General features: G+C 35.6%; 2 protein-coding genes across 2 annotated transcripts in view; one reads left to right on the forward strand and one right to left on the reverse strand.

The window, feature by feature from the left end:
- The first annotated feature begins 8,670 nt into the window (after positions 1-8,670).
- On the forward strand, positions 8,671-21,656 carry SLC7A9 (solute carrier family 7 (amino acid transporter light chain, bo,+ system), member 9). Its single transcript, XM_009320274.1, has 13 exons — positions 8,671-8,787; positions 9,970-10,095; positions 11,280-11,427; positions 12,392-12,634; positions 13,230-13,355; positions 13,687-13,786; positions 15,594-15,638; positions 15,977-16,100; positions 17,882-17,985; positions 18,853-18,949; positions 19,745-19,894; positions 20,470-20,644; positions 21,577-21,656. The coding sequence occupies exons 2-13, from the start codon at positions 9,991-9,993 to the stop codon at positions 21,639-21,641; spliced, it is 1,482 nt and encodes a 493-aa protein (XP_009318549.1). The 5' UTR covers positions 8,671-8,787; positions 9,970-9,990; the 3' UTR covers positions 21,642-21,656.
- A 3,526-nt stretch (positions 21,657-25,182) lies between these two features.
- The window catches only part of LOC103913735 (putative ATP-dependent RNA helicase TDRD12), a 34,141-nt gene continuing 32,639 nt past the window's right edge, over positions 25,183-26,684 (reverse strand). The window contains exons 25-28 of the mRNA XM_009320275.1: positions 26,027-26,140; positions 25,788-25,941; positions 25,632-25,698; positions 25,183-25,268 (exon numbers count right to left, since the gene is read on the reverse strand). Coding sequence (XP_009318550.1) covers positions 25,183-25,268; positions 25,632-25,698; positions 25,788-25,941; positions 26,027-26,140 — 421 coding nt within the window. The remainder of the gene's footprint in view (positions 25,269-25,631; positions 25,699-25,787; positions 25,942-26,026; positions 26,141-26,684) is intronic.

Raw genomic sequence — 26,684 nt, forward strand, 5'->3', positions numbered from 1 at the left:
CATCATAGTGAAATAATAGTTAAAGAACAGAGTGATCAGCAGTTCTCGGGTATGGCCACCAAGGACTTCGTGAGAAGTGACTAGGCAAGACAGTCACTTGCCTTGCACTTCAGCTGTCAGATACGACAGATACCTTCCTTACCTTTTCCTTTTGTAGCTATATTAAAAAACCCAATTCAAACACACCGCTACCTTGCGCACAGGATTCTCCTCCGCAGTCATATTCTTCTTGCTCTGCTGCAGTACTCAACAGAAGACAGGAAAGAGAGGTGCTACAGAAGTTAGAAGCAGACAGGACAAGTTAGGATGGGACTTGAACCAGTAAAAAACAGTTGCTGGTATGTGTTCTTCCCTTTAAAACAGCATCAGATTATTGTAAGTGGACTACGTGACACCATTCTAAGTCAGTCTCATGCTTAATTAAGGATTAATTGTGGTCTGATGATCAAAGGTGAAAAGAAGGGCATCGCTTTCGCTACAAAGATGGGTCTCTGAATTTTTCCACCTTCACCGTGGTAATCATTTTGCATACACATATGTGCAAGTATTCTGAACACTACTTAATACTTATTAGTTCTTCTCCCTACTGGTCATATGATTTTAATTTCTCAGATTTTGGTACGAAAAAAATTGTTAGCCTATATAATCTAAAATAAGCCATTCAAAAGGACAGGGGATCGAGAGCATTACAAGAAGTAGTTGAAAATTAATTCTTGTGCCCTGCATTTTAGCAATGTACTAGGGATAGCTCTGCAAGCCTAAAGAACTAGTTCTAACTGCAACTATTTAGCACAGACACAAGGACTAGAGCTTCCTTGTAATTGGCCAGTGTAAACAATTCTGCATTAGCATGCCACAACTTACCGGTGATATAAAGTGTTTCAAAAGGCCAACTTAAAAACCGCATTTGTCAGAGAAACCTTCAGCAATGAAAAAATGTATTTCACAGCACCACATCTGCTAGGAACCATATGCAGACTTTTTACCATCATTGCAAACTTTTTTCCCCCGATACAAAAGCTGACTAAAAGCAACTAAAGAAACTCCTACCCATTCAAAACAAACCTGCGTGTCCCTACCAAAGGGAAACAAATATTTTTATGATGTTGAACTCCTTGGGCGATAAGATACCAAATCAGGAGAAAACTATATTTGACAGCTTTGACATAGTCGTACAGTGCATAAACGGGACTCTGCTCTTACTTATGGATTGCTGTCACCCACGCTTGTGAATGCGTGAATTGTAACCACAAACATTTTCGGAAGTAGTAGGAAGTCAGCTCTTTCTCAAACTTTATATATGAAGTTGTAGTTTTCAGAGAAGTTGCCCTCACGACGTCTGTGACCTGTATGAGCAGAGATTATGACAGTGGTCATAAATCATTAAATGGTCTTTAAGACCAAAGCCACCAGCTTCCAGTACACTGAGCTTCTCTTTACAACAGGATACACTTAGAAGAGATGAAGAGCATCTAAACACGAGTACTGCTATAAAAAAATGAGAGCATGAAAAAGCGTGCCAAATGGGCAAAGGTTTACAATATCAAGATAGTAGCTGATCTCATACGATCTCACCACCTTTGCAAATTCTTGAAGTTTTTTTGGTTGCAAGGGATGTTGGGCTTCTACTTAAAGAAAAAGTGCTCACCATCTAACACCGTACCTGACACCTGCTGGCTGCTGCTTTTGCATTTACATTTATCCAGCACCAACTGACACATGGTAAAATCCTTCTGCTAGCATCTGCAAAAGGCTGTTCAACGAACCTGTACCGACACAGCAGAAAGCTCCACATTCACCTTGCTTCAGCTGAGAAATAAATAGTGAAAGCAAACAGTGCAAAAGAATAAAAAGCATTTTACTATAGATAATTCTTTAAGAATTAAGAAATTTAAATATATTATCTCTTACAGTATTAGACATGGCTACAGTTGATCCCCAATTAACTACTAGGATCTGGTTGTCTTACCTTTTCTCCACAGTGTGAAAGACAACTTCTCCCACTACAGTTTTGTTTTAAACTCCCTAGCCCTAATATTATACAATACTAGCCATTGACCAATTTAGTTGTTTCCAATCCTTGCTGCTACATACAAAAATGCAATACTGCTAAACCACAAGAAAGCTAATAATCTGGCACCGTTTACCGTAGGTTCATCTTTGGAGGGAGCTTCTGGGAAACACGAAGTTACAGATTTCTCCTCTAACTAGCGTGTGATAACTAAGGAAGAAACAAAACTTGTAATCATTCTTCACTTTTCTGTTAACATCAAGGATGGAAATAAATTACTTCAAGTAACCTTTGAACCAAGCCACACTAAGTAATGGGATGAAGTTCATGGAGGAAAATAGCGTTGTGAAAAAGTACCAAAGGCACAATCTGAACTGTAAAACAACTGCCTTCAGAAATCCAAAGCCCTGAAGCTGACAGAGGCTGCAGAGCTTGTGTCACACACGTTCATGTAGAACTTGTTACCTACACTCCAAAGTACTACCATGTACTTTGTGGACGTTATATGGATATTGTAAACCTTTGAAGCCTGTACCTCCTGCAGCAATCAAACAGACAAACAAAGGTCTATTTTTCTCTCTCCTGCTGGCATGATTTGCCTAGAAATCACTTTGTACATACCAAAGCACATACTGCAAATCCTGCTCAATGTTGACAAGCATGAATTCAAAGCTTTCAGGATGTTACTGCGTATACACAATAATTAAGCAGCCATAAAAGCTTTTCATGATTCTATTATGTCTTATGAAGCTGAAACATTTGTTCCGATTTCTCTCCCATGCTTGGTGCAGTTTTCAGCACACTACAGAAAATCTAGGATCACTGAAAAATGCTCCTATAGGAGGATTTACTGGGCCACTACTGGTGGGTGCTGGTTTGATCTTTCATTAAAGGTATGTAATGAAGGAATCCTTCTAACTTCTTTGGGCAATACGTTCTAGCCCTTCACCAGCCCACTCTATTACAGCATCCTCCGTATTTTGTACTGTTCACCAATTTGTACATTCACAGTATTTTCCGTCAGCTGCAACATAAACACAACCACTGAACAGACCAGACCCAGGACACGCTCCTGCAGAACAAACCCTTTCCCAGCCTGACAGTAAGCCACCGCTTCTTTCTGCCTAAGTTCTTCAATTAGTTCTTCATCTACTCTATTACAGTTTGGCTTTTTTTAACGTATTTTCTAGACTTTCCCTCCGCAGTTTGCTCTTGAGAATATAAAGAGAGTCACCCATAAAAGCCCTTCCAAAATTGATATATATACATATTTTACTGTTTCTTTCCTATCCACTTGGCTTATTACTTTGAGAAATAAAACCAGTTTATTTTGACAGAATTACTGATGAATTCATACTCGCTGCCACTCATTCCTTTATAGTCCAGTGTCATAGCTATTACTGCGAGGCACTATAGTACTACAAAGAAACAAACAGAATACTCTTCCTATTTGCACAGGTAACAACTTTTATGCATCTTTAAAGTGCTGAAATGAAGAATTAACTATCCTGTTCTGAGTAAATGATCACCTTGTATTTAGAAAGAAGTTCCAAACACACTCAAGTGTGAATGTGTTGGAATTTTGCATAGTCAAGTAAGTGAACTTGGTTAGTACACAGGTATTGAAGAAAACTGTTAAAAACCAGAACTTAATGAGATTTTTTTAATCATGTTCCTTTGCCTTGTTTCCTAGATACTAAAGAAATTATTTGGCTGGTTTATTCTACTACAAAACCACTACCCATGCCACTATCTTTTTTTCTGTTACCCACCTGACTTTAGCAACTCAGTATTTTACCTCAACCACTGCTGATGAGCATACTGATTCTGATATACTGCACCTTCCTTCCATTTACAATATCATCCAGTTTCTAAATTGAACTAATGAAGTAGTTCCAGCTTCCTTTCAGAAAACAATAAAAAAAAAAACATGGAGTGTTCTTCAATTCTTATCAAGAAACTAAGAAAACAATTCAGAATTTGTGGAACTGCAGTCACATTAAAGTTTCATTGCTGAATTTACAGAGCATATTCTGTCCATAATAACTGAACATAATTTTCCCTAGAAAAACATTTGGATTAAATAATGTGATTATAAATTCAAAAAGCAAACATTGCCACTACCTTTCCAAAACCAAAACAAACCACTGGAGAGTCTGCAGTAAGCTTCAGTAGGTCCAATGCATTTTTCAACTACTGTTAAAACATATTGGCATTACTTCTTACTCTGCTGTCAGAGCAGAGTATTGCATACTCTGTGCTTCAGTTGTTGTGTAAATACCAGGGAGATTCTGACATTCAGCAGAGACATTAAGTATGCCCTAATGTCCTGTGAACTGAAGGTAATTCATTTTCTAATTTCTAGCCTATTAGAAAATACACCCCCCCCCCATTTAAAAGTCATTTAAACCCATCTGTTTTCTTTTTCCCTTCCTCTATTTTCAAGCCAGAAAGATGTTGTTATCTTTCTAGCCAGAACATTGCTCTTCAACAGCTCAGGAGAGAGCCTCCTAAGATTTTTCACCATGAAAAATTCATGCCACTATACTGGCACATTGCATCAGGAGTTCTAAGAGCTTTTCCTCTGGGACTACAAATCCTTGGCTGGCCAGGCACAGCTCTTCCATTTAGGAGAGCTCTGAGCACTCATCCCACTCTGCAAATCTCATGTAAATAAATATGGTGAAACTTCTACAGCATCAATCAGCTTGAATCTAGCAGAGCAGACGCACTTTGAAGGCTTCTTTGCCTTTAAAAACGGGGGCTCTCAGCAAGTGAGATCTCCAGTTTTTTTAATCTCTGAATTTTTTTCCTGTACTAAACTAATTTCAACATATCTATATAAACACTCATTCAGACATGAAATATCTAAAGATATCATATTGTAGTACTTAAAAAGTTGTTTTACATATCAAATGTTTGGTTTTGTTAAATTTAAAATTAAACTGAGACTTCAAAACTAGGTAGCGCAGAGCATCATAACCTCTATGGAGTGCTTCAGTATTCACTGCTTTCTTCCTCAGCTAGAAATGGGCATGCTAAAGATGCCATCTTCCAAAGCCAATGTTAGCTGGTAATCCCTCCTTGCTGAAACACCAGTGGAATGCAACCTGGATTTTGGACTCAAAAAGGAGATCAAAGCGAGGCACTTGTTCCTCAAATGGAAAAAGAGGAGCTGGCTGTGTATTAGGGAAATCGGTAATTCTGATCAAGCTCTGAAACACTGTTAAACACTTTGGCTCCTGAAAGCTCTGAAAAAAACCTAATTTGATATAGTCAAGCCAATTTTCTTCAGAGGCCACCAAAATTCCTTTAGAATATCCTTGAGAAGGGACTCCTTGATTTTTTGTGATCTTTTGGATAGAACGACATACTCAGCATTTACAAGTTTATGAAGAGTCTCTGTAGAGCTGTGCTTAAGGTAACATAATACAAAAAAATATTTGTCTTCCTAAAAAATGTGCACTGTGCAGGCAGGTCTAGTGCAAAACCCTTTGCAAACCTGAAGCTCTTTCCAACAGCCTTATTTGTCACAGGGGCAAAACCAACTACACTGTAACCAAGAACTGAGGAAAAAATGCAGGTATTTAAAAACCATATATACACTGGGCATTAAGAACTACAGAGTCATCTAATCTTTCCTCTTGACTCCCACAAGATGCAAAGATCTTACAATCCAGTATCATAACCCGTCATCGACACAGCTATTAAAAAAGGCTGTTTTCTTATATTCCACTTGCAGCACACCTGCAGTTACTCAGAAAAAAAAATTAAAATGCATTTAAGGATGACAGTAGTGACATCACCTCTTACAGCACATCTATTAATGGTAGGATTCAAAGAAGAGCAAGTGCAAGTAAACAGACCGGTCCTCTGATTAAAATTAAGTAACCTGTTAAGTAGCAAGGTTAGAATGGAAAGTACCCATTCTGAGATATGGCTAAGCTACAATTAAAATCTGCAAGTTAGAATGATCCTTACTATTTGCTTAAGTATTGGTCAAAGCAGAACACGTGCATTACTGCAAGCAATAAATACCAACCCTAACAAACATTAACCTTTATTATTAGTGACTAATGATAATAAAAGGTATATTTATACACTGTGCCCTTGCTATTTCCCAAATTAAAGTTGAAAATTACTTTTTACGATTTAATTGGTAAGTAGCATTTGAAAAAGTTCAAACTACACTGTTTAGACAGGACCAGCCCACAGAGTGTTTGCTTCTGCAGCCCCTTGGAATTTGAACTCCTTGATCTCTTCATCTATGTATATATTTGAGAGGGAAGGAGTCTTTTCCCATGGCTGTAAAATGCCATTTCTCTTGTCCATGACGAAAACAACAGTAGAATCCTTGAACTCAATGTTTATTTCTTCCTTAAGTGGCTGAGGAAAAGGAGGATTGCTGGTAAAATTGCAAATCCTTTAACAAGTTTATAGCATCCCAGGAAGATTAACCTCTAAAACGAAACTAGACAATAAATGAAGATACTTTTCCATTTTTATAAGGAAACACAGGCTAGTTAAGGTCAAGCCACTGGCAGAGATTTAAGACACCTATTAAAAAGATGGGAACTCTCCAAATACACATTTCAGGTTGAGCAAAAAAGCTGGTTGCTTAGGCAAGAACTCAAACAACATATTTTCAATGTTGCCTTTATTGTATCTGAAGAAACAAAGTATAGATCTGATGCAGAAAGAAAAGACATCTGAAAACATCGAGACGTGTAGAACATACATCTGCACAAGAAAATTCAAAGATTACCTACATTAAATCTAAAAAAATTCCTAAGCAAAACTTTACTTAATACGGAATGAAAGATTATATACTCCATTATCCTTTCATCAAAATTATATACTCCCCCCCCCCCCCCTTTTTTTTTTTGTTCTGGAAATTCCAGGGTAGAGATGATGTGAAAGGTGTGTCTGCTTCATTTTGAGGGACAAAGTTAGCCCCATAATATGATTCCCCCCCTTCTTTTTTCTTTTCACATTAGCTATTTCAATAGTCTGTGGCATTTTAGGAAAAATATAGAAATGATAAGAAGATTATAAATCTTAATTTCAAAATTATCAGCTATAGACAACATAGAAGTATGCTACATAATATCTGATCCCAAATGAGGCATCTGCAATTGATGGATATAAAAACATTAGTTTTTATCTACATCACAATTACCATGAAAAATATTTTGAAGTCCTTGTAAAAGATGCAGAAAAAGGAATAAGTTGTTGATATCTGGGTTTACATATGCTTGTAATAAGACTATAATTTTAACACTCTTTATTCTCTTTAATGTGGGGGGAAAAAAAGAACTTTTGCCCAACCATTGTTCAGATGGTAATTTTCAAACAAGAGGTTAGTTAAGATGGAAGAGCTTCTCTTGAAGCTTAACCCTGTTTCTGTGAGAATTAAACAAGAAAAACAAAGAGAGGAAAGAGTAAGACAGTGAGTAAAAAAAAAAAAAAGAAATACAGCTTTAAGTTTGTTTTCAGTACTGACATTACTTTGCAATCTCAGTCTCGAAGACAGACATTCACATCACAGAGTCTGGCTCAACCATCACAAAACACGGCAAATACAAACTGATGTAAGTCTGTTTCACATTTTCTTAAGAGTCCATTTTTAGTCACAGATTTACATCAACATTACAAGAGACAGGAATTCCTGATGATCAAGCCTACATGCTTAAACAGAAGGTTTAAAAAAAAAAAAAAAAAGAAAAACAACGGACAAATCATGCCAGGATACCGTTTTGTTGATACTTAGGTCTTACTACGATTTGGTCTTATTTCCAGTCCTGTACTACTATTGTTCATGAGGCATTATCTTAACAAGATAGCAAATCTTAACATCAGTGACTAATACCAGTACATCTTTTAGCAGTAGGTGTATACTGAAAAAAGTCAGCTGAAGTTAGATCCGGTTCATCAGGACTTACTGGTTTGGATGTCATACAGGAAAGGAGCTGTACAACTGCCTTGCCAAAAACAATGAAGTGAAACATGATTAAGGGGTTTTTTGCAAGTATTTTAGGGATGATTACCAGGAACAAAAGAAGCTACCTTATTTCAGCATTCAGGATAACAATACCTTTTTCCTGGATATACAACCGTATAGAAATAGAGAATAGCATTTTCACTAAAGCAAGATTTTTAAACATTTACAAAAATGAAAAATTAATTGGAATTGCAAGTGAAGGGAGCATAAGCTGCCCACTCAGCTGCCTTCAGGTTAATGAAAAACAAAGGAAAGATTTCTGCTCACACTTCCCTACCTTCTCAAGATAAAAACATCAACTATTTTTATAGGATGCAGCTAACATCTGGACAGATGTTTTCAATGCACCCATAACACGAAAATTACTTCACGGTTATCTTTCCAAAGTATTTCTAAATTAGAAAGTGCTTGATATAAAAACATCAAAATAGACTCTTCAAATTATGGTTCACTCTCACTATGTAATATACTACTTAGGTACTGGACAAACATTCTCACAAATGGAACAAAGACTTTTTTTTTTTAAAGATAAACTAATTGGACTATTGGTTTACCTGTGGTTCCTATCTCAAAGCTTCTTGGCTGAGAATGGGTTTAATGATTACCTTTTATAACCTCTGTACTTAAGCTGCTGCTGCTTCTGCGTATTCTGGTTTCAGACATGGACATGTCTTGCTGTCTAACTGGCTGGTAAATCTAACGGGAGAAATAAAGAAATACACTATACAAAGATTCCTGGAGCCTGATTAACACCAAACAAATATAAATAAATAAGGTAAGTGAAAGTATGAATTGCTGAAAGACGATGATTAAAACATTCTGAACACAAGACTTTAGAGAGAGAAGTTGGGTGCAAAGCTGTAATAAAATTCAGTGACCCAAGCCCTGCATTCCTTACGTGGGCAATTTTCTATTGTAGGTTGAATCTTAAAAGTTAGATTCACGATGATTTCTTTTAAAAATCTTTAATTCAAAGCATAAACCGCATGTCTTTATAGCCCAAATATTTCTGAAGACCAGTAGTGCTGAGACAGCTGTTCTGTCAATTTAAAATACTACAACTTTTGTAGCCAAGAATTACTGGATACTACCTAAGTTGCCTAAACATGACGCATTCCTGAATTACTGCCTGTAAAACTGCAAAATGATCTTCAACATTCAGATTCTAGTAATTATAGCTGTAGGGCCTGAGGATAGAAAAGACTTCTGACTGAATCAGCTTTTAAGAACCAGGTCCTAACTTGATCAATTTCCTTCACTATCTCAGATTGTATTTTATTCCAATACGACGGGAAACAAGCAAGATCCTCACCAAAAAAATCACAAGTCTAAGTTTAAATTAGAAAACAAACTGTTCACATTCTAATTCTGAACAGAACAAAACGTTCAGTAGAAGACATTCACCCTGAGGCAACACGGAGGGAGAAGACTGGTGACTCTTTGAGGCAACGAGCTGCTAATTAGACAATTAGAGGAGACAACACTTGGTTTAGGAGATACTTGAACCTCCAAGGAATTGAGACAAGGCCTAATTTAACGAAGATCAGAAAGAAGGTCTCCTAGATAAGAAAACTGACTAGCTTTTGGCAGAAAGATTAAATCTGTCTGGACCTCCGGAGGAATTCAAAGGAGGGACTAGCTATAAAACCGAGATTGTTCCAGCGAGGAGATCCTCTCAACCGAATGTAACCCGAGACGGAAGACAGAAAGACATTCACTGCCAGGCGGGTAATGAGGAAAATCCACAGCAAGTCAGATGGGTGAGGTGAAGCAGCTATAACACCTCCTCGATTTAATCTCCAAGCAGGTAGTTAGATGGAAGTCCTTTGCCTGTGAGCAAGTGTGTGTGTTTATGTTTTCTGAGAATATTTAGCTACGCTATTTTGGACCATACATCTCAGCAAAACTCAAGCGAACATTAATATGCTAGACTGACATTTTCTTTTTATTTCCTTAGAGATTTCAACAAGTAAACCAAATGGGTGAAGAAAGCTTGAGGAAAAGAAAAGGAGAGGACAACGGAAAAGAGGATGGACAATCCATTCAGAGTCATGAACCCCAAACGATGAACCTACAAAAGCAGGCAAAACTTTTTCTTTTCCCAGTTCAGTTTGCGTGCGTGTGAGAGTCTGGCAGAGGGAGACAGTGTGTGTGTGGGTGTATCTGTGTACATGCATCATGGTACAAGAACTGCAACTGTGTCCCAATTTAGCAGTGATGTACTAATATCTTGATGGTGTGGTTGGTTTACATTTTAGGAAACTGCTAATTACTAGTTAAATAGCTCTGCTATAAAAAAAATACGTATTCTTGCTTTTTAATTGTGTTTAAGTCTTTGAATTATTTTTCTATCTGATAACTTCAAAGTTGATCAAGTGAGACACTTCATAAACTTTACTGTTTCTTGTGAGCTGTTCAGCTCATTGCTTCTTAAAGTTTGTTAGTGTTTATGGTCGTAAAATAGTCACTGGTACAGAAAGACAAGTGAAAATTTGTCTCCTCCAGAAAATTACGGCTGCTTTAGAAAACAGATGTGCCACTTCCTCTCAGGAGGGAGTGGAATTCCTTTTTAAATTTAAGTAACCTGGAAAAAAATTCTCTATGTGGTTTTAGTTTGGTGCCAAGACTGGCAAAATATTGATGTTACTAGACTAGCCATAACTAACAAGAAAATTTAAGTAGCCCATGCCACTGTTTTTTAGGAGACGCCTCAAGTTTTAGTAGTTTCATGTAACATGTAGGTCACTACAAAGTCAGGAGAACATGATCTTTTCACCACCTAGCAGTATCAGGATAATTCCTGTGCACAAATACCTGAAGCAAGGAGAGGAAAACAACTACTTAAAAACAAATAGACTCCATCCAAGAGAGCAAATCTTTGAAGCTTAGAAAATTCAGGATTCCTCAAGTGCTCATAAAAGAATTTCGGAGTTTAATCTAAGAGTGGAAAGGGGATGTTCACCTGTACAAGGTTAGATCTGAGACCTACGTAATCCAAAGGATGGTTTAATAAAGCAAATACACAGGCAGGTGAAGTCCAAATAACTGTACTTTTGGAAACGGCAGGAGTATGCCACAGGGTGCGTATGCATCTTGGAAAGAAAAGAAAAACTTCACATAGTTTAATATATATTACTTAGTAAAAGCTGTATGTTGAAAGCTGAAAAAAATAAATCTGTAATGACAATTACTAAACTATATTAAACCAAAAAGTAATTATTGCATTATTAGAAATTACTTTACCAAAAAGTCTCCTTTTACTTCAAGGTGGGCCTCATCAGTGGAATCTGTATGATTGTTGGTACAATCATTGGCTCAGGTATCTTTGTTTCTCCAAAATCAGTACTTGCCAATGTTGGAGCTGTGGGTCCCTGTTTAACCATCTGGGCAGCCTGTGGAATTCTTGCAACATTAGGTAAACGAGTCAAAGAATTTTGAGTCTTTGCTTAAATCTTTGTATCTACTCTTTCTGCATGCTACTCTCATTTCACAAATTCGCTAATGGCACCTAGACCGAAACCAATCAGACCCTGATAAGTGTAGCACCATTCAGGCAACATTTAAAATATGTGCCATTTATAAAAGATAAATTAAAAGATAAAATTGCAAAGCACATTTTTAGGTAATTTTGAAAGCAAGTTTTAGTTTGGCTTCCTTCATCCACTAACTGTAATACAGAGAATACTTTTCTACCTAAATCACAGGCAAAACGTGAAATTTACTGGCAGTGAGCTAGGTATTTCTGCTATTTTTCTACTTGTGTAATTGTGTAAATCTAATATTCTATCATCTGAAAATTTAGCACTAAACACCTCAAAATATTTCAAGAAGTAAAACAAAAAGGAATTCTTTGGGCATTGCGTCAGGTACACAGCATACACAAAAAACCTTTAAGCAAAATGCCAGATACAGCAATAAATCTAGGAAGTATCACTGTACTTGAAAGCTGAGCTTAGTAGACATGTTACTTCAAAATTGTGCAGCAAGTCTGTTTTTTTTCCAAGTTTCCAAAAGGTAGGTCAGTCAGTGCAGTTATCACTTAGATGCTTCTTATAGCGTTGGTTTCTTAAAAAGAAATCTAATATGAAATCAGAACGTACTTTATTTGCTGAAGTCTTAAACACAAATAGCAGTAAACTCTGGACTGTACCTTAATAGTTTTAGTGTGTTTTTTTCCATTTGCTCACAAGTAATTAAAATTTTATTTCGCATATGCAGTAAAATGCACTGAAACATGAAAAAAAGTAATGATGCATTGTATATAGCCATTTCCTTAACTTTGCTACCTATAAAAAAAGTTATAATCTGTTCTAGCCAGCCATAGTTTAAGAAGTGCATGAACTAAATAACCAATAATAAGTGCTTTTCTTGTTATTCAGGGGCACTCTGTTTTGCTGAGCTTGGTACAATGATCACAAAATCTGGGGGAGAATATCCTTACCTTATGGAAGCATTTGGCCCAATTCCAGCATTTTTGTTTTCTTGGACAAGCTTACTCGTCACAAAACCCAGTTCATTTGCAATCATTTGCCTCAGCTTTGCTGAATATGCATCAGCTCCTTTTTATCCAGGTTGCGATCCACCCCAAGTTGTCATCAAGTGTCTTGCAGCAGCTGCCATTGGTAAGATTCATACTTTAAGAAAGAGATGAGATCCGTAACTGCATAGTGATTTCCATTCAGCCCCATCGATGAATGCGTTTCAGCACAGTAAGACTTCAGTAGGTTAATCTTCATGAAGACATCAGGAAGTGACTCTAAACTGAAAGCAACAGAAAACTTTAGAAGACAGTACAGCAAGTCCTTCCCACAATAACTAATTCAACAACATATAAAAGGATAGGTTTAAAAATAGTTTGTTCCTAGTCTAAGTTTCTTTTACTCTTTACTAAGATAGATGAATGTGGAATGAATAGCTTAGCTCTAGCAGGAAAGGAAGAAAAATTAAGTGTGGAGATATTATTTCTATATTTATCAGAATGCTGTGCAACTTTTTTTTTTGTTAAAGGTACTATCAAAATCTAATTCATAAAACTGTTTTTCCTCACTATTTTAGAAGTTATCCAAATATAGTATGTTAAAAAACTATCAATAATCAAGACAAACAGTGGGAGGAAAAAGCAGTGCAGTAAATAAGGGGGGGGAAGGTTTTAAGAGGCAAGTTTTCTTTCAAGTCTGACAAATTTAATGCCGAAATTCATCAATTTCTTTCTTTTAGTGATAATTACAATAGTGAATTCACTGAGTGTGAAGCTGGGAAGCTATCTCCAGAATTTTCTCACAGCTGCTAAAATGATCATTGTCACAATCATTATTGTAAGTGGAATTGTTCTCCTTGCACAAGGTAATTAAATACATTTTACTTGCAAAAATTATTTTAGCTTCTGCTATGACCATTAAAAAGTTTCCCACTGACAGAAGTGGCACAACAATGAGGCTCCCTTTATTCAGTGTTTTAGTTCCAGATCTCTTGGGAACTATGGTATTTTTTTTTCAGAGAAGGGGGGGTGGGTGGGAAATGCAACACTACAGATCAATTAAAATCAATTAATACAAATTTTTATTAACAGTGAGATGTTTCAAAACACGAAACAGATACTGGAATGTTTCTTCATCTGGTGGGGATTAAAGGAATTAATTTCAACACTGATCAGTAATCTACGTCTTATTTGCAGGAAAAACTGAAAACTTTAAAGATTCTTTCAAGGACAGTAAAATTTCTGTTAGTTCTATCGGTTTGGCATTTTATAATGGACTCTGGGCATATGATGGATGGTAAGGTATCTTTACTAGTGTTAACGGTTACAGCTTAACAACCTTTAACTGGTTTACTCTCTCCCTGTAGAACTCAAAAGTGTAATCCGAAAAAGTCTGACTTGTTATTAAGAATCTCTCAAATCTGGAAAAAGAACCTCAGTTTGGTTAAAAAACAAAACCAAATGAAAAACAAAACTCCCAAACCCTCAACTTGCTGTTTATTAGGGAAGAAACTATACTAGATCCTGAAAGGGCTGCTGCTTTGCTGCTGAAGGTGCTTTTACCACAGAAGATACTGTGGTAATGAGGAGAATATAACACAGTTTAATTCCATTATGTTAGGCAAAATAGCTTTCCCAGAGCCCCTACAGGTTACCCCATCAAAGTCCATTTCTTGTGAAATGTAGTGGCGCTTGATTAGTACAGGAGGACATTAAAACAACAACAACAAAAAATTGTCAGAATTCGTAAGGTTCAACTTTCAAATTTTTTTCTTATTCGGTTTCATTTGGAATTATTGTAAAATTATTGAAGTTGTCTTCCCTGAGCAGCTTTCGATTTTAAATCTCCACATCTGTTTATCCATTATTATCTACCATGTTAGATTTAAGAAGCCACTTACGTTTGAAAACAGTCACAGATATAGATGGATTTAGGTTTGCATTTATGTTCTACATACAGCATTTATACTTAATACTCAAAAGAGTGCTTTCTAGAATTATTTTCATAAGAATAAACTTATTTACTGGCACGAATATTTAACTTAATCTCTGCCACAGTCCAGAAAATAGTTTACACGTTTCATTTCCTGAAACTAAAGGGAATGTCAGTTGGTCTAGGGCTCTGTTGGCACAAATTTATTATCAAGGTCTGATCCATTAATGCTATTCTTCAATGTTCAAACTGTAGAAGTTTGCATATAGATCCGTATTTTGGGAGGAATTAAGAATATAAGTATTAACTTACAACAAAGCAAATCCCATTTAGATGCTTAAAGCTGAATTTATTTTTAAATGGATTACTCTTTCAGGTTCTATTTCCAAGCTTGTGTGTCTCAACTCAGGCATGTACGTCTGCTAATTCAGACATTCACCTAGATTTTTTAAGGGGCAGGGAAGCTGGTGCCTAAATAATTGTTTCAATATGTAACCACCTGGCACCGACGTTTGAAAATTAGCCTGTTGAACTGTAAATACCAACTTCTCCTCACATTTTCAGAAGTGGATGAGTAAAAATCTTGCTTCAATCCGGTCTACGTGCTCTAACAAAAATGAGTATTTGGAAATTATAATTCTGATAGGTGTAGTCCTTAAAAAGGTTTTCATGCCAGTTTTCTAGACAATATGACTTACAGAACAATTGTGAAACATTAGTAGACTTACTTCAGCCCTTGCAATGGGTATGCTTGTGCTTTTATTTGAAAAGACTCAGATATTGCAAAGCTTGACATTCAAAGGCAATCTTGTAAATGTGATATAAATGTCTGCCAAATTTTTGTTCTGTTATTCTGGGATATTTTATCCAAGAACTAAAACAATCTCATTTCAAAATCTCAAGAGATATTTCTAAAACTGTGAGGAGGAAAAAGACAACAGAGGAAAAGACGGTGAATCAAGAGGCTGACATTTGGATAAGAACCTCACATAGTTTTTTGTCCTGCAGTTTTACCACTTAAAAGATTGGTTGCACTGTAATTTCTTTTATTTATTTTTTTTACTGAAAAGGTAAAAAAACAGTAATACAAGAAATAACACCTGACTCCGTAATGTATTAGTATATCAACACCTGACTGCTAATAACATTGTATGAATGTTTTTCCTTCCAGGAATCAACTCAATTATATCACAGAAGAACTTAAAAATCCTTACAGGTAAAACTATGTAGGAAAGCAGTGTTTCTAACGACAGAAAGCAAACACTTAATATTTTTGTAGAAGCAGGCATGTATTTTGGTTTGGTTTTAAAAGCAATGGTTATTCAAGGTTTGAGCACTAACAGACAGAACTAATTAGCATCTATTACATGCTTCATAAATTTGCGTAAAGTTGTATTTTTCCTTTTTTAAAACCCTGATTTCCATGGCTCTACAATAAAGAAGTGTAAATACACCTAAAGAGCATATGGGGAAAAGTAAGAGTCCACAGTTTACTATGACAACTCTACCAGTGATATAGCAATGCTGATGGAGTCTTACTTTTGCATTCTTTAGAAATCTACCACTATCTATAATTATTGGAATCCCCTTGGTTACAGTTTGTTACGTTCTGATGAACATTTCATATTTCACCGTAATGACTTCAACAGAACTCCTGCAGTCCCAGGCAGTTGCTGTGGTAAGCCACTTTATTTTGTAATAGAGCATCTGAAAAGGGCTGTGTGCATTAGAGTCGAGAGCAAAAAGGAACTTGTAATTTTTCTTAAGATATAATTAATTTCTGTCTCAGCTGTCAGTGTCACCTTTTTCCCCATTAACTACTGTCATTTCTTAATCTAAAATTTCAGTAGTGCTTAATTTAAACATTACTTCTGTCATATCCCAAGAGAAGAAAAAAAAAAAAACCGCAAGCGGAAGTAATGCAGTCTTCAGCTAACATTTTGTAAACACTGCAGCTCAGAGGTTGACTGTTTTCCATAAGCACCAAAAAGATGGAAGGAAAAATACCATCTGACCGCTGCTTTGCCCTTTTCAGCATTTCCAGTATTTCTGAGAAACAAGCACATGCAAAATGACAGTAGATCAAAGATTGTCATTCTGGAGACAACACCAAGTAGTCCATAATTCACTTCCTCCTTATTCTTGCTTTTTTTCCTTCACAAAGCTAAGAAATACCCTTTTTACATTATTGCAAGACATACTATTACAGACAAAATTAAAGATTGTATACATTTCTAAAAATCTTAACAAACACATCTGCCCCTTCAGTTCCACTCAGTAAATCTTCTGTGGGACATTTGTCTCTCAAATTGCTGCATGACCTCTCAACAGTTATTTTTCCTAATGTTAGTTTTTGGGGAAAACAAACAGTATGTGACATACATGCATGCAAAATGCAGTGTAGCACAGTGAAGAACACCACTAACACAGAAACACTTAAAAATGTTAAAAAATAGTGTCTTTTAAAAAGTAGAACTTCGGTGCATTTCAGCATCGTTTGCACCAAAAGGTACAGCAATGTGTATCAAGTTATATCTTGTTTAAGAACTTGTCCTCTTCAGTATACCACTAAACTTACAATCTGTGAACAACACATCAGCTAGCACTAAACTCAGACTAAATTAACACCAAAATCTCAAAACTGCCACTGAGTAGTACAAAGGCAGCACAGCAAACAGCAAAAGGAGAGCACTGTATAAAGGGGTCTACACACCTGTAAGTAGACTTCTTGCTTATCATTGATGAGTGTCCTACTACTGGACAAAGAAACAACACTGATGTTATACTCGCGCAAAACCAGAACTCTTTATGCTTCACTTACTAAAAAGAGTTAACCACACCCCAACTAAAAACCCAAAACCTACCTGTCAAAAAAGTTTTAATTCAAATTCATTTACAGTAGATCAACGTACCTACATTAGATCTAATCCATCCTGCAGTAACAACTAACATACCATGGCACAGGTGAAAACTGAAGCGTAGTGAAAGACCTTAGCAAGCTTGTTCTTCACTTGTTCACCCATAAGGCCTAGGTTGTCATGTCATCGCTACTAGTGCTCCTCCTTCTATATAGGCTGAAACCAGCTTGTGTATGCGTGGCTCTCTGCTACAATGCTATCTTTCTTTTTGTTTTGCAGACCCATCCCCAAACCAGGTGTCTTTAATAGAATTTAATTTCTGAGTATTTTTTACATGTCTCCCAGTGTTTCCTACAGATGTTGCATCTCAACCACCACAACAACAATATTCCACCCTGTAAAGAGTGGCTCATGAATTAATCTAGGTCTTCATTTGGCAAAGCATTCTTTAATAACTACACAAAATATACAACATATGTTTTTATTGGTAACATACCTTAGATACCCATTTACCGTACTTTTAAAGAGGCTCCAACATTACTGAGTATACCAAATGGTAGTTAAAATGACAAAAACTGTTCATTTTAATCCCATATTCCAGACTTTTGGAGATAGAGTCCTTTATCCAGCCTCTTGGATAGTTCCTCTCTTTGTGGCCTTTTCTACAATTGGATCTGCCAATGGGACCTGTTTTACTGCAGGCAGGTAAGCTCCCATTCTAAATATCTTAAAATGAAAACTTTTAAAGGATGGAAAAATTTATATATACATTTATGTGCCTACACACGTAACGATAGAGATTCTTCTAATCCAAATGTACAAAATGTAATTAAAAAGTACCTGCAAATCTAGCTATATTGTTTAACTTTCAAAAAGAAGTAGTGGCTGTGCAGGTTTGAAAAATTAGAAAATAAGGTCTCTTATTCTTAATTCAAAGCAAGTATAGCACAAAAGGTTTGTTTTTTTTTTTTTTACTTCTCATCAAGTTTAAAGCTAAGAATTAAACAGTTAAAAAAGAGTTACCAGTAGAACATGACTACACCAGTAATGATAAAGATAAGAATTGGAAAGAGAACCTATTCCTTTCTATCAGTTGTTCGTCGCTTCCATTTACTATTTAAAAATATTTAAAATTTCAAATCCATCTGAATATGATAGGGCTGTAAAAACCATTTTTTTTTTTTTACAGAAGGCTGTCAGCGTAGCTTTTTAATATGAAGCAAATTAAAAATGAAGTATTTAATTAAGAGAGATGCAGTAGCTAGCTTTTTTTCCAAAATAGTTGATGATTCTGAAATTAGTTTCAAGTTCACTATGTTAATACTGGTTCAGAGTTAGTTTCAAGTTCAGTGCTTTAATACTGGTTACTTCCCTTATTTCAGTCTACTACAATATTCCTTAAATGCCACCGCGTATCAAAGGAAATACTGATGCAATTATAGTCAGATGTAGCCACACAGTAAAACAAACGTGAAAATGAATGGTACTCTTTTTTTTTTAAATAATGCTAAGTGCATTAATTAAAAGTCTAGGTGCCACACTAACTAGATTGCCTTGTTTTTGTTTTGTCAGACTTGTTTATGTTGCAGGCCGTGAAGGGCACATGCTAAAGGTGCTGTCTTACATTAGTGTTAAGCGTTTAACACCAGCACCTGCTATCATATTTTACGTAAGTATATATTTTAAGTACAGAAAAACTATCAACAAAAATTCTCCAGTAATACGTGCTTTCATGATTTCTTACCAGGAATCTTGACAGATATCTTTGACTATCTAGACAAGAAAATTGCTAAATACACATTAGGAAGAAAGACTATATAAAACCCAATTTCTCAATTTGAACACTTTCATTCCAGAACTGGATTTTAAAAGCAAAATGTTTTTAAGTATCCACAGCATAAGAAAAAAATTTAAAAGTTAAATGAATGATTAGTTTTAGGCAAATCCTTTACTTCACAGGATGCCTGAAAGCTATCACTACCCTATTTCCTCCCTGTAAGAATGCATTTCATCTCACTAAAAACAATTCTATTCAGTAATACATTTTAAAATAAATCTAGACTATCTTGTTATTTTTATGTTTTACACATTTATCTTATCTTCAAGGTAAAACAAGATAAAGTCAAAATTCAATAGCTCTGTCAACTTCCAGTAACTTTAATAACCTAAAAATATATTTAGTATCTTCACTTCCTCCAAGACACACCGTCAACAACAAAACAGATTAACGCATACAAATTCCAAGTCTTTTGACTTAAAAGGGAGTTAAGATTGCACACAAAAATAAATATGTTGGCAGGATGTGGATACTATCTTTAAAGGTGCTGCAATACATTTATACCCAAACATTTAAGCATTCACAGATCACACCCTGGAACACCGTAACATACACCCATACTGACATGGAAGTAAAATTCAGTCTTCTTTTGTAACAGACTATACTAATTTTTATTTTCATTTTTAGGGAGCCATTGCTATTATTTATATTATCCCTGGTGACATTGACACACTCATAAATTATTTTAGTTTCGCAGTCTGGATATTTTATGGTTTAACCATACTTGCACTCATTGTTATGAGGTTTACAAGAAAGGAACTCAGGAGACCAATCAGGGTAAGTTCAGCATTCAGTATGGCTTTTCCTCCACTCCCATAAATACTGAAACATGAACTCGTCCTAAATATTTGGATATTTAAACAACATCCTCAGGCAGACTCCTCCTTGTTTGTTTGGGATTTTTTTCCTCCTTACCTGAAACCTAGCCATTTATTTGTAGTTCTTCTCTTTGTTCCAGTTTTGCAGGAGGACAAAGCTCATAAGGACTGGGGAAAGATTACACAATGTTTATTTTCACTTGCACAGACCACAGGCACAAGCCAGATTTTCAGAGATGAGGAACTGCAGTCAGCAGACCACCACTGACAAGAGTACCTGAAATAAGACCGTAGTGTCATTGCACTGGAGTCACGTCCCAGATTCATTAAAATGCAAATTTTTACACTGCAATTTGCAATATAGACAAAAAGATCTTGGTCATTCTTGCTACTCTTTCAATTGCCCCATCTAATTCCAGAAATTTTAAAAGGAAATAATATTTTCATTGCTTTATGCCGTTTTCTTTCATATATGCAACTTCTGTAAGAACAGCAAAAGAATGAACAAGTAATTTTGTGCTTTGTATCTTGCAGATACCCATCATCATTCCAGTCATAGTGACGTTAGTCTCCATTTTACTGGTATTGGCACCAATCATCAGTGCACCTGAATTGGCCTATTTGTACTGTGTTTTATTTATACTTAGTGGACTTATAGTTTATATACTTTTTGTTCATTTTAAATTCAGCTGGCCCCAAAAAATATCAAGTAAGTATACCTCAGCCAGCCAGCTCCAAATTCAACAGAACATTGCTAAGCTTTAGATTAAAGTAATTATCGTAATGAAGCTCATTACATGGTCCATCCCATCTAAATCACATGAGCAAGGTGTGAAGGGAGGCAATTTTCCAGACATACAGTGAGGAGCATATAGTGAGCTTTACTAAATACTGTATTTTACTCCTTCCTGTGAAAAAAAGTGATGTCTGACTTCAGGAAAAACAAAACTTAATTCACAAAAAGGCAATACATCACTGTAGTAGTATGAAGAAACTGACTTTTAAAATTAACAGAAATATTTCTATCTGGAAAGTTGTTTTTTCGATTGTTCATATTTCAAAACATAGCAGACATACTTTCTTATGCTACAAAATACTCTGCTTTTAGCTTATCAATTTTGCTATACTTACTAAAGAAACAGCATTAAGACTAAAATTAATCACAGTGCTGCTGAGTAAAGTGAAAGCTGCGAGAACCCAGTATGACCATTTATAAGATGATTTTGCATAGTGTCTCAAAAGAAACTCTTTGCAACTGTATCAGGGAAAACAGGATACACAGATACTTCTAAAAGGGAAAATGGAATCGGCTGAAGAGAACAGAATGGACAGAATTAGTGCTTCTACAGACATTAAAAAAACCCATCATGTCTCTCCTGCCCTGGGATTATTAAATATTATGTAGTTATGCAATTAGAAGCATTGTACTCTACTAAGAGCAAGTTTAGAAACCCTGGCACGTTGTAGCTTGGATCTTAAGATTGTTTTTATTCCCCACTCCTTTTTTAAGTTTGAGATGTGGATACAGAAAAGACAGAGAACTACTCACAAGGATAATTTTCTCACTTAGGAAAATAGTGTAAGTCTGAATAGAAATACTGTTCTTTCATAAAGCCACTAACAATAACTTTTTTTCCTCAGAGCCCATCACTATGCACCTTCAGATGCTTTTGGAAGTTGTTCCAGCAGAGGAAGTTACTGAATAAAATATTTTATATGTACCAGGTTGTTTTTAAGTGCTATACTGGTTGAAGGAGATGCAATTTAGTTTGGCACATATTTATACTTCCTAAATTGTTATGTTCGTACTGGTGTATTATTTTTGCAACACTTTAGTACTTGAAAAATGTTAAATATATAAGAATAAAAGATTTCTAAGCCAGAGTACACTGTCCAGCAGAGCTGTTATTATTGTTTGCTAATATGTTATGGTATCTTGTTTTCTGCATTAAAATTACTCAAAATAAACAAGAGGAACTTTTCAATTATGAAGACGGCAAAACTTACCAGCAACACTGTCAAGATGCTTTTGATCACACTGCTGAAAGAACGAAGCAGCTATCGTTTACAGCACCAAATTCAGCAGGCCACACAGAAAGGACAGAAATAACGTAAAACCAGTCTAACTCCATCCTCAGCTTCTCAGACGAAACACTAGCTATCAAAAAATTAAAGACTGAAGAAGTGGGAATCAAGTAAAAGTGGAAAGCACAGTTGACAGGAAGAGGCTGATTTTTTTTTTTTTTTAATTAAAACATGATAATCAAAGTTTAATTTCTCAGGTATCTGCGTTTTCTCCAACACCATTCAAGTTATAGCACAGTGAGTAAATGCCACAGAAATTATCCTCAGCATGAATGTGACTTTACAGAGGTAAATTCATCATCCTACTAGATACATTCCATTTGGTAGCTGATGAAAATAAAATATAAAAAAAATAGCCACTACATTAACATACAGATGTAAGCAGCTTTTACTTTCCCTGCCCAAGAAACTTAAGGATTGTCTGTAACATTCTTTATTACTATATTCCCTCAGTGCAAGTGGATAAAGGGAGGAATTTTATCAAGTCACTTGTCAGTATTTTAAAGTGATTAATTTGAGAAAGGCTGTTTATACTGAAAGCACAAGTCCTCTCAACAATTCTTAAGCACATTCATCCTAAATATGTAACACAGTAATATTAAGCAACTGGCTTAAGATTGTAAGTTCATACTAACTCTAGCCTAGCAAATTCAACTAAAGAAGCTATTTCTATCATCCTGCAGCTACAAAGAAAAAAATAAAACTTGAGTTCCTACATATTTCGTTTTGCGTCTACCTACATAGAAAAGCAATCCCAAAGGTACATAGAAAAATGATGGGTTCTAATTAATTTGAAGATTTTGTGATTATAGTCAGATCCATGAAAATATCAGCTCCATGTGCAATCAGGGTAAAGCAAGCAAAAAGGTTAAGAATGACTAAGGAAGGCAATGGAGAGCAAAACAAAATTGTAATTATGTCATTACATATAGAGTGCCTACTTGCCACAGTGTTTTGTCCCAGTCACGCTATTACAACTGCTGTTCCCCTACCCCAGTTGGTAAAAACATCACTTCAAACAGAAGAACTATAAGGTTCACGGAAAGACCAAAGGAATAGAATACTTTTGTATAAGGAATGACTATCTACTACAATTCTGAAGGCTGAAATAGAGATACCTGATTGGGGGACGGGGGGAAAAATGATGACGGAGGTCCATAGGCAGAGTCTTAACTGACTCTGAAGAAAATGGGAAAAACAAGCTATTTGTTCCTATTAAATCTTGAGGGTACAGGTTGTCAAGCAGATAGAGCAGGGATGGCTTCAAAACACGGGGGGAAAAATAATAATTTAAAAAAATCCTCACAAAATGTGTTGTTTGACTACTGACTTCCTTAGTGCAGGAGAAACATTAGGAGTTGACGTAGGTTCCAAAATGCAACTGAACTAATTCAAGTAAGAACTCCACAGAAAACCTCTTCCTCATGAAGACCCTGATCAAAAATTGCTTGAGGCCAAGAGAATATTCTTGGAAGGTACTGCTACATTTTTTACACTGTTTTTTTAAAAACTGGCTCTTGGCAGCTGCTAAGAATGTATGGCTAAAACCAGCTTTTGCTTCTACCTCATATAAGGTGTCTTACTTTTCAAACAAAAATTACAGTTAATTTATGTCTATTAAATAACCCACTAGACTTATCTACCAGCAGAAAAATCACCTTACATTATATTCAGATATCAGACAAGTCAAAGAACAACAAAACACATAAAGGAAAACATCCTGCCCCATCACTCTTTTTTTCAATTAAGTGATCTGACAGTCTTCTGTTTGCATCACAATGCAGAGCAAGACCAAAATACAGTTACATTAGTTATTTCCTTAAGTACTTTTACAACAATTACAGCTTTGCAAGTACCTGTACTCAGATGAATGTTATAATTAAGCTCAGCTGTAGTCAGGTTCTCAGCAGCACTAGTTTTTTTAACCATACATTAACAATTATAACTGTTTCTGTCATATGGCAGTTTTCCACTGGCATCATCAATATTCTTAAATATTCAGAAAGAAGCAGCTTTATTATATGCTAATACTAGAAAAACTGTAGCTGTCAGTGTAGACATATTAACAGTCCTTCTCCCATTCTTGAAGTAAAGGCATCCCAATGTTTCTTGAGAGAATAATCCCCAACATGCAAGTATATTCTTCCTAGTCAAAAATACAACAAAATTTTAGGCTTCTTTAAATAAATCTGTGAAGTTAAGCCTCTATTCTAAATCACCATATAGCTATGTTGGGGAAACTAGTGCACTTTAAAATCTACAGATGCAAAGAGATCTATACCAGATTCATTTATTATAAATATCTTTTACATTATTACTTCACTGCAAGATGTTCTGGATGTGCAAAAATGTAACAGTGAAAAATTATTTACTGAAAGATAGTATATTAAAAGGCAAAGCCTTAGGGCTAAACTGACAAGATTTTATTGTTCATTTGCAAAGGAGAAGAAAGTTTTAGATAAATGAAAGGGAATGAAATAAGAGCATTTGTGAAGAGAAAATGTCAAACTGAAAACAAATACTGAATCTACTATCACAGTGCTTGTTCCACAAAAGCTGTACAGCAGTTAGTTACTACAGTGAGCTGCGCTGTACAATATTTCATATCAAGTCAACATATTTCCAATCAAGTAACAAAAATTGCCATTGAGTTAAGGCATCATTTCTTGATACAGAACTGACAATGTGACAACTGCCAACAAACTGATACTGTATGAATATAAGGGATATGGTAGAAAATTGACAGATCATCATCATTTGTGAAACTTCAAAAATTACTAACTATTGTTAACACAGCAAATTTACTCAGATAAGTAAACTAGAAGCTCTGTAATTACTAATAAATTCAACTGCTTCACAACCCAAGTTTAATCTTTAGATTTTACTGTTTGGATGGCATATGTACATATGTGCACATCATCATTAAAGCCAACAATTTTAAAGTGAAAGCACTGGAAAAACATACATAATGTTCTTCTATGGAGTATTTCTTCAGATTCTCAGCACCCAAAGGTAAGGACTTTGTTCACTATTTTCCTCCTAAAATTAAGGACAGTTCTGCAACCTACGTCTTTAGTTTTATCAATTTCAGTGGAAATACTCATGCAAGAGACACTATTTTGAAGCATAATTCTTATCAGAGGAAAAAGATCTGTCTCCAAATTACTCATCACTTTCTGTTCCACTGTCTTCTGAGGAGTGAACCAATTCTTCAGTTACTGCAGCAGTGCAATACAATTTTTTTGTACCTAGAAGTAATTAAAAAAGTGTAACATTTATAAAGTAACAAAAACCAAGAGCTTCAGAACAAATGTGTAGTAGTATTAAAACAAAACAAAAACCAAAACAACAAAACACGCTTTAGACTACAAACTAGACAAAAACACTAAAAACTACTTCAAACTGCTTTTTGTCTGTGCTGTTCCGATAGAAAAATACCCTGCTGCCTACAGTTTGCTATTAGAGCTCCTCTCATCTGTTTTCAGAGCATTTGATCAAGCCAGCTAAGTGTCACATATCTGAAATAAATGAGTTTTTCAGATAAAGCCTATGCAAAAATGAGGATGCTAGTCATTTTATGCATTATGAACACCAACTCGTTCATTCCTTACCAACTGGAAAAGGGCTTTTATCTTCAAAATCTTCCCAGTGTTCAAAATCAAAAGACACATGAGGATTCTGTTGACAAAAACATTGTTTGAAATATCTGCACTGACGCACAGTATGTTCAGAACATTCCATAATTCTCAAATTAATTTCCACTTCACCTTGTTCTTCAGTAACTTGCACCATGCTCCTTTTTTCTCTTTCGCAAGAACAATAATAGCCTCTTTATCCTTAGTCACACACGTAGACTCTTCTGCAAGTATATATTGATGCAGCTCCATGTCAGCCAAATAAAGTTTGTCTCCTGAACAAGCACTACATCACAAAAAAGTTTAAAAAAACTAAATGCAAGCTGACAGTCAAACGTTGTGTTTGTTATACTGAAATTTCTTAAACCTACCTGAAAACCACCTTCTCTTTAGAGAACTCACATTTACAGTCAGCTAAACTTGCTATTTTTACCTTCACTGTAACAGTCTCTTCATTTTGAAACCATTTTATTTCTGGATAAAAGCTAAAATAAAGAAAAAGTGTAATTGGATTTTTTCCGAAGTAGAAAACAACAACAACAAGCTGTCTCACATACAGCCAGAATTTTCCCATTAGGTTACAAACAACCAGCTGAGTTTCAGCATCTGTAGGTGTACTCAACCATAACAATTTGACACTGAATAGCAGTGTCAGGAAAGCATGTGACAGGATGTCAGCCAAGCTTGCTACAAAGGCACTGCAATCTCAGTCTTTTCAGGAGAACATCTACTAGCTCAAGTGGGGAGACACACTCCATTAACTTTGATATCCAAAGGAATCAAACTTACTGCCTCATTTAAGGATGCTATCATAGTCTAATCTTGAAATGACAAAGGAAAAGGTAACAGTAGCAAGACCAACCTCTGAAAGACAAAGTAAACTTTTCAACTTACCATAGACACAAATACACATTTCTCATCAAGGTTTTCAACTGCTTATTCAACAGCTGTTATGCCTCAAACTTCCCCCAAATGGTGAAAGGTTTTAACCAGTGAAAGATAAAGCCTATTAGCAGACTGCAACATCCG

This window comes from Pygoscelis adeliae, unplaced genomic scaffold, assembly GCF_000699105.1.
Source record: "Pygoscelis adeliae isolate BGI_AS28 unplaced genomic scaffold, ASM69910v1 Scaffold62, whole genome shotgun sequence".
Taxonomy (NCBI): Eukaryota; Metazoa; Chordata; class Aves; order Sphenisciformes; family Spheniscidae; genus Pygoscelis; species Pygoscelis adeliae.

Bases quoted from the DNA above. Each gene is read 5' to 3' on its own strand.
- SLC7A9 (XM_009320274.1), top strand. From the start codon at position 9,991: ATGGGTGAAGAAAGCTTGAGGAAAAGAAAAGGAGAGGACAACGGAAAA. The intron at 10,096-11,279 runs GCAAAACTTTTT...TTTTACTTCAAG, and splicing joins CGATGAACCTACAAAAGCAG to GTGGGCCTCATCAGTGGAAT. The intron at 19,895-20,469 runs GTAAGTTCAGCA...TGTATCTTGCAG, and splicing joins AACTCAGGAGACCAATCAGG to ATACCCATCATCATTCCAGT.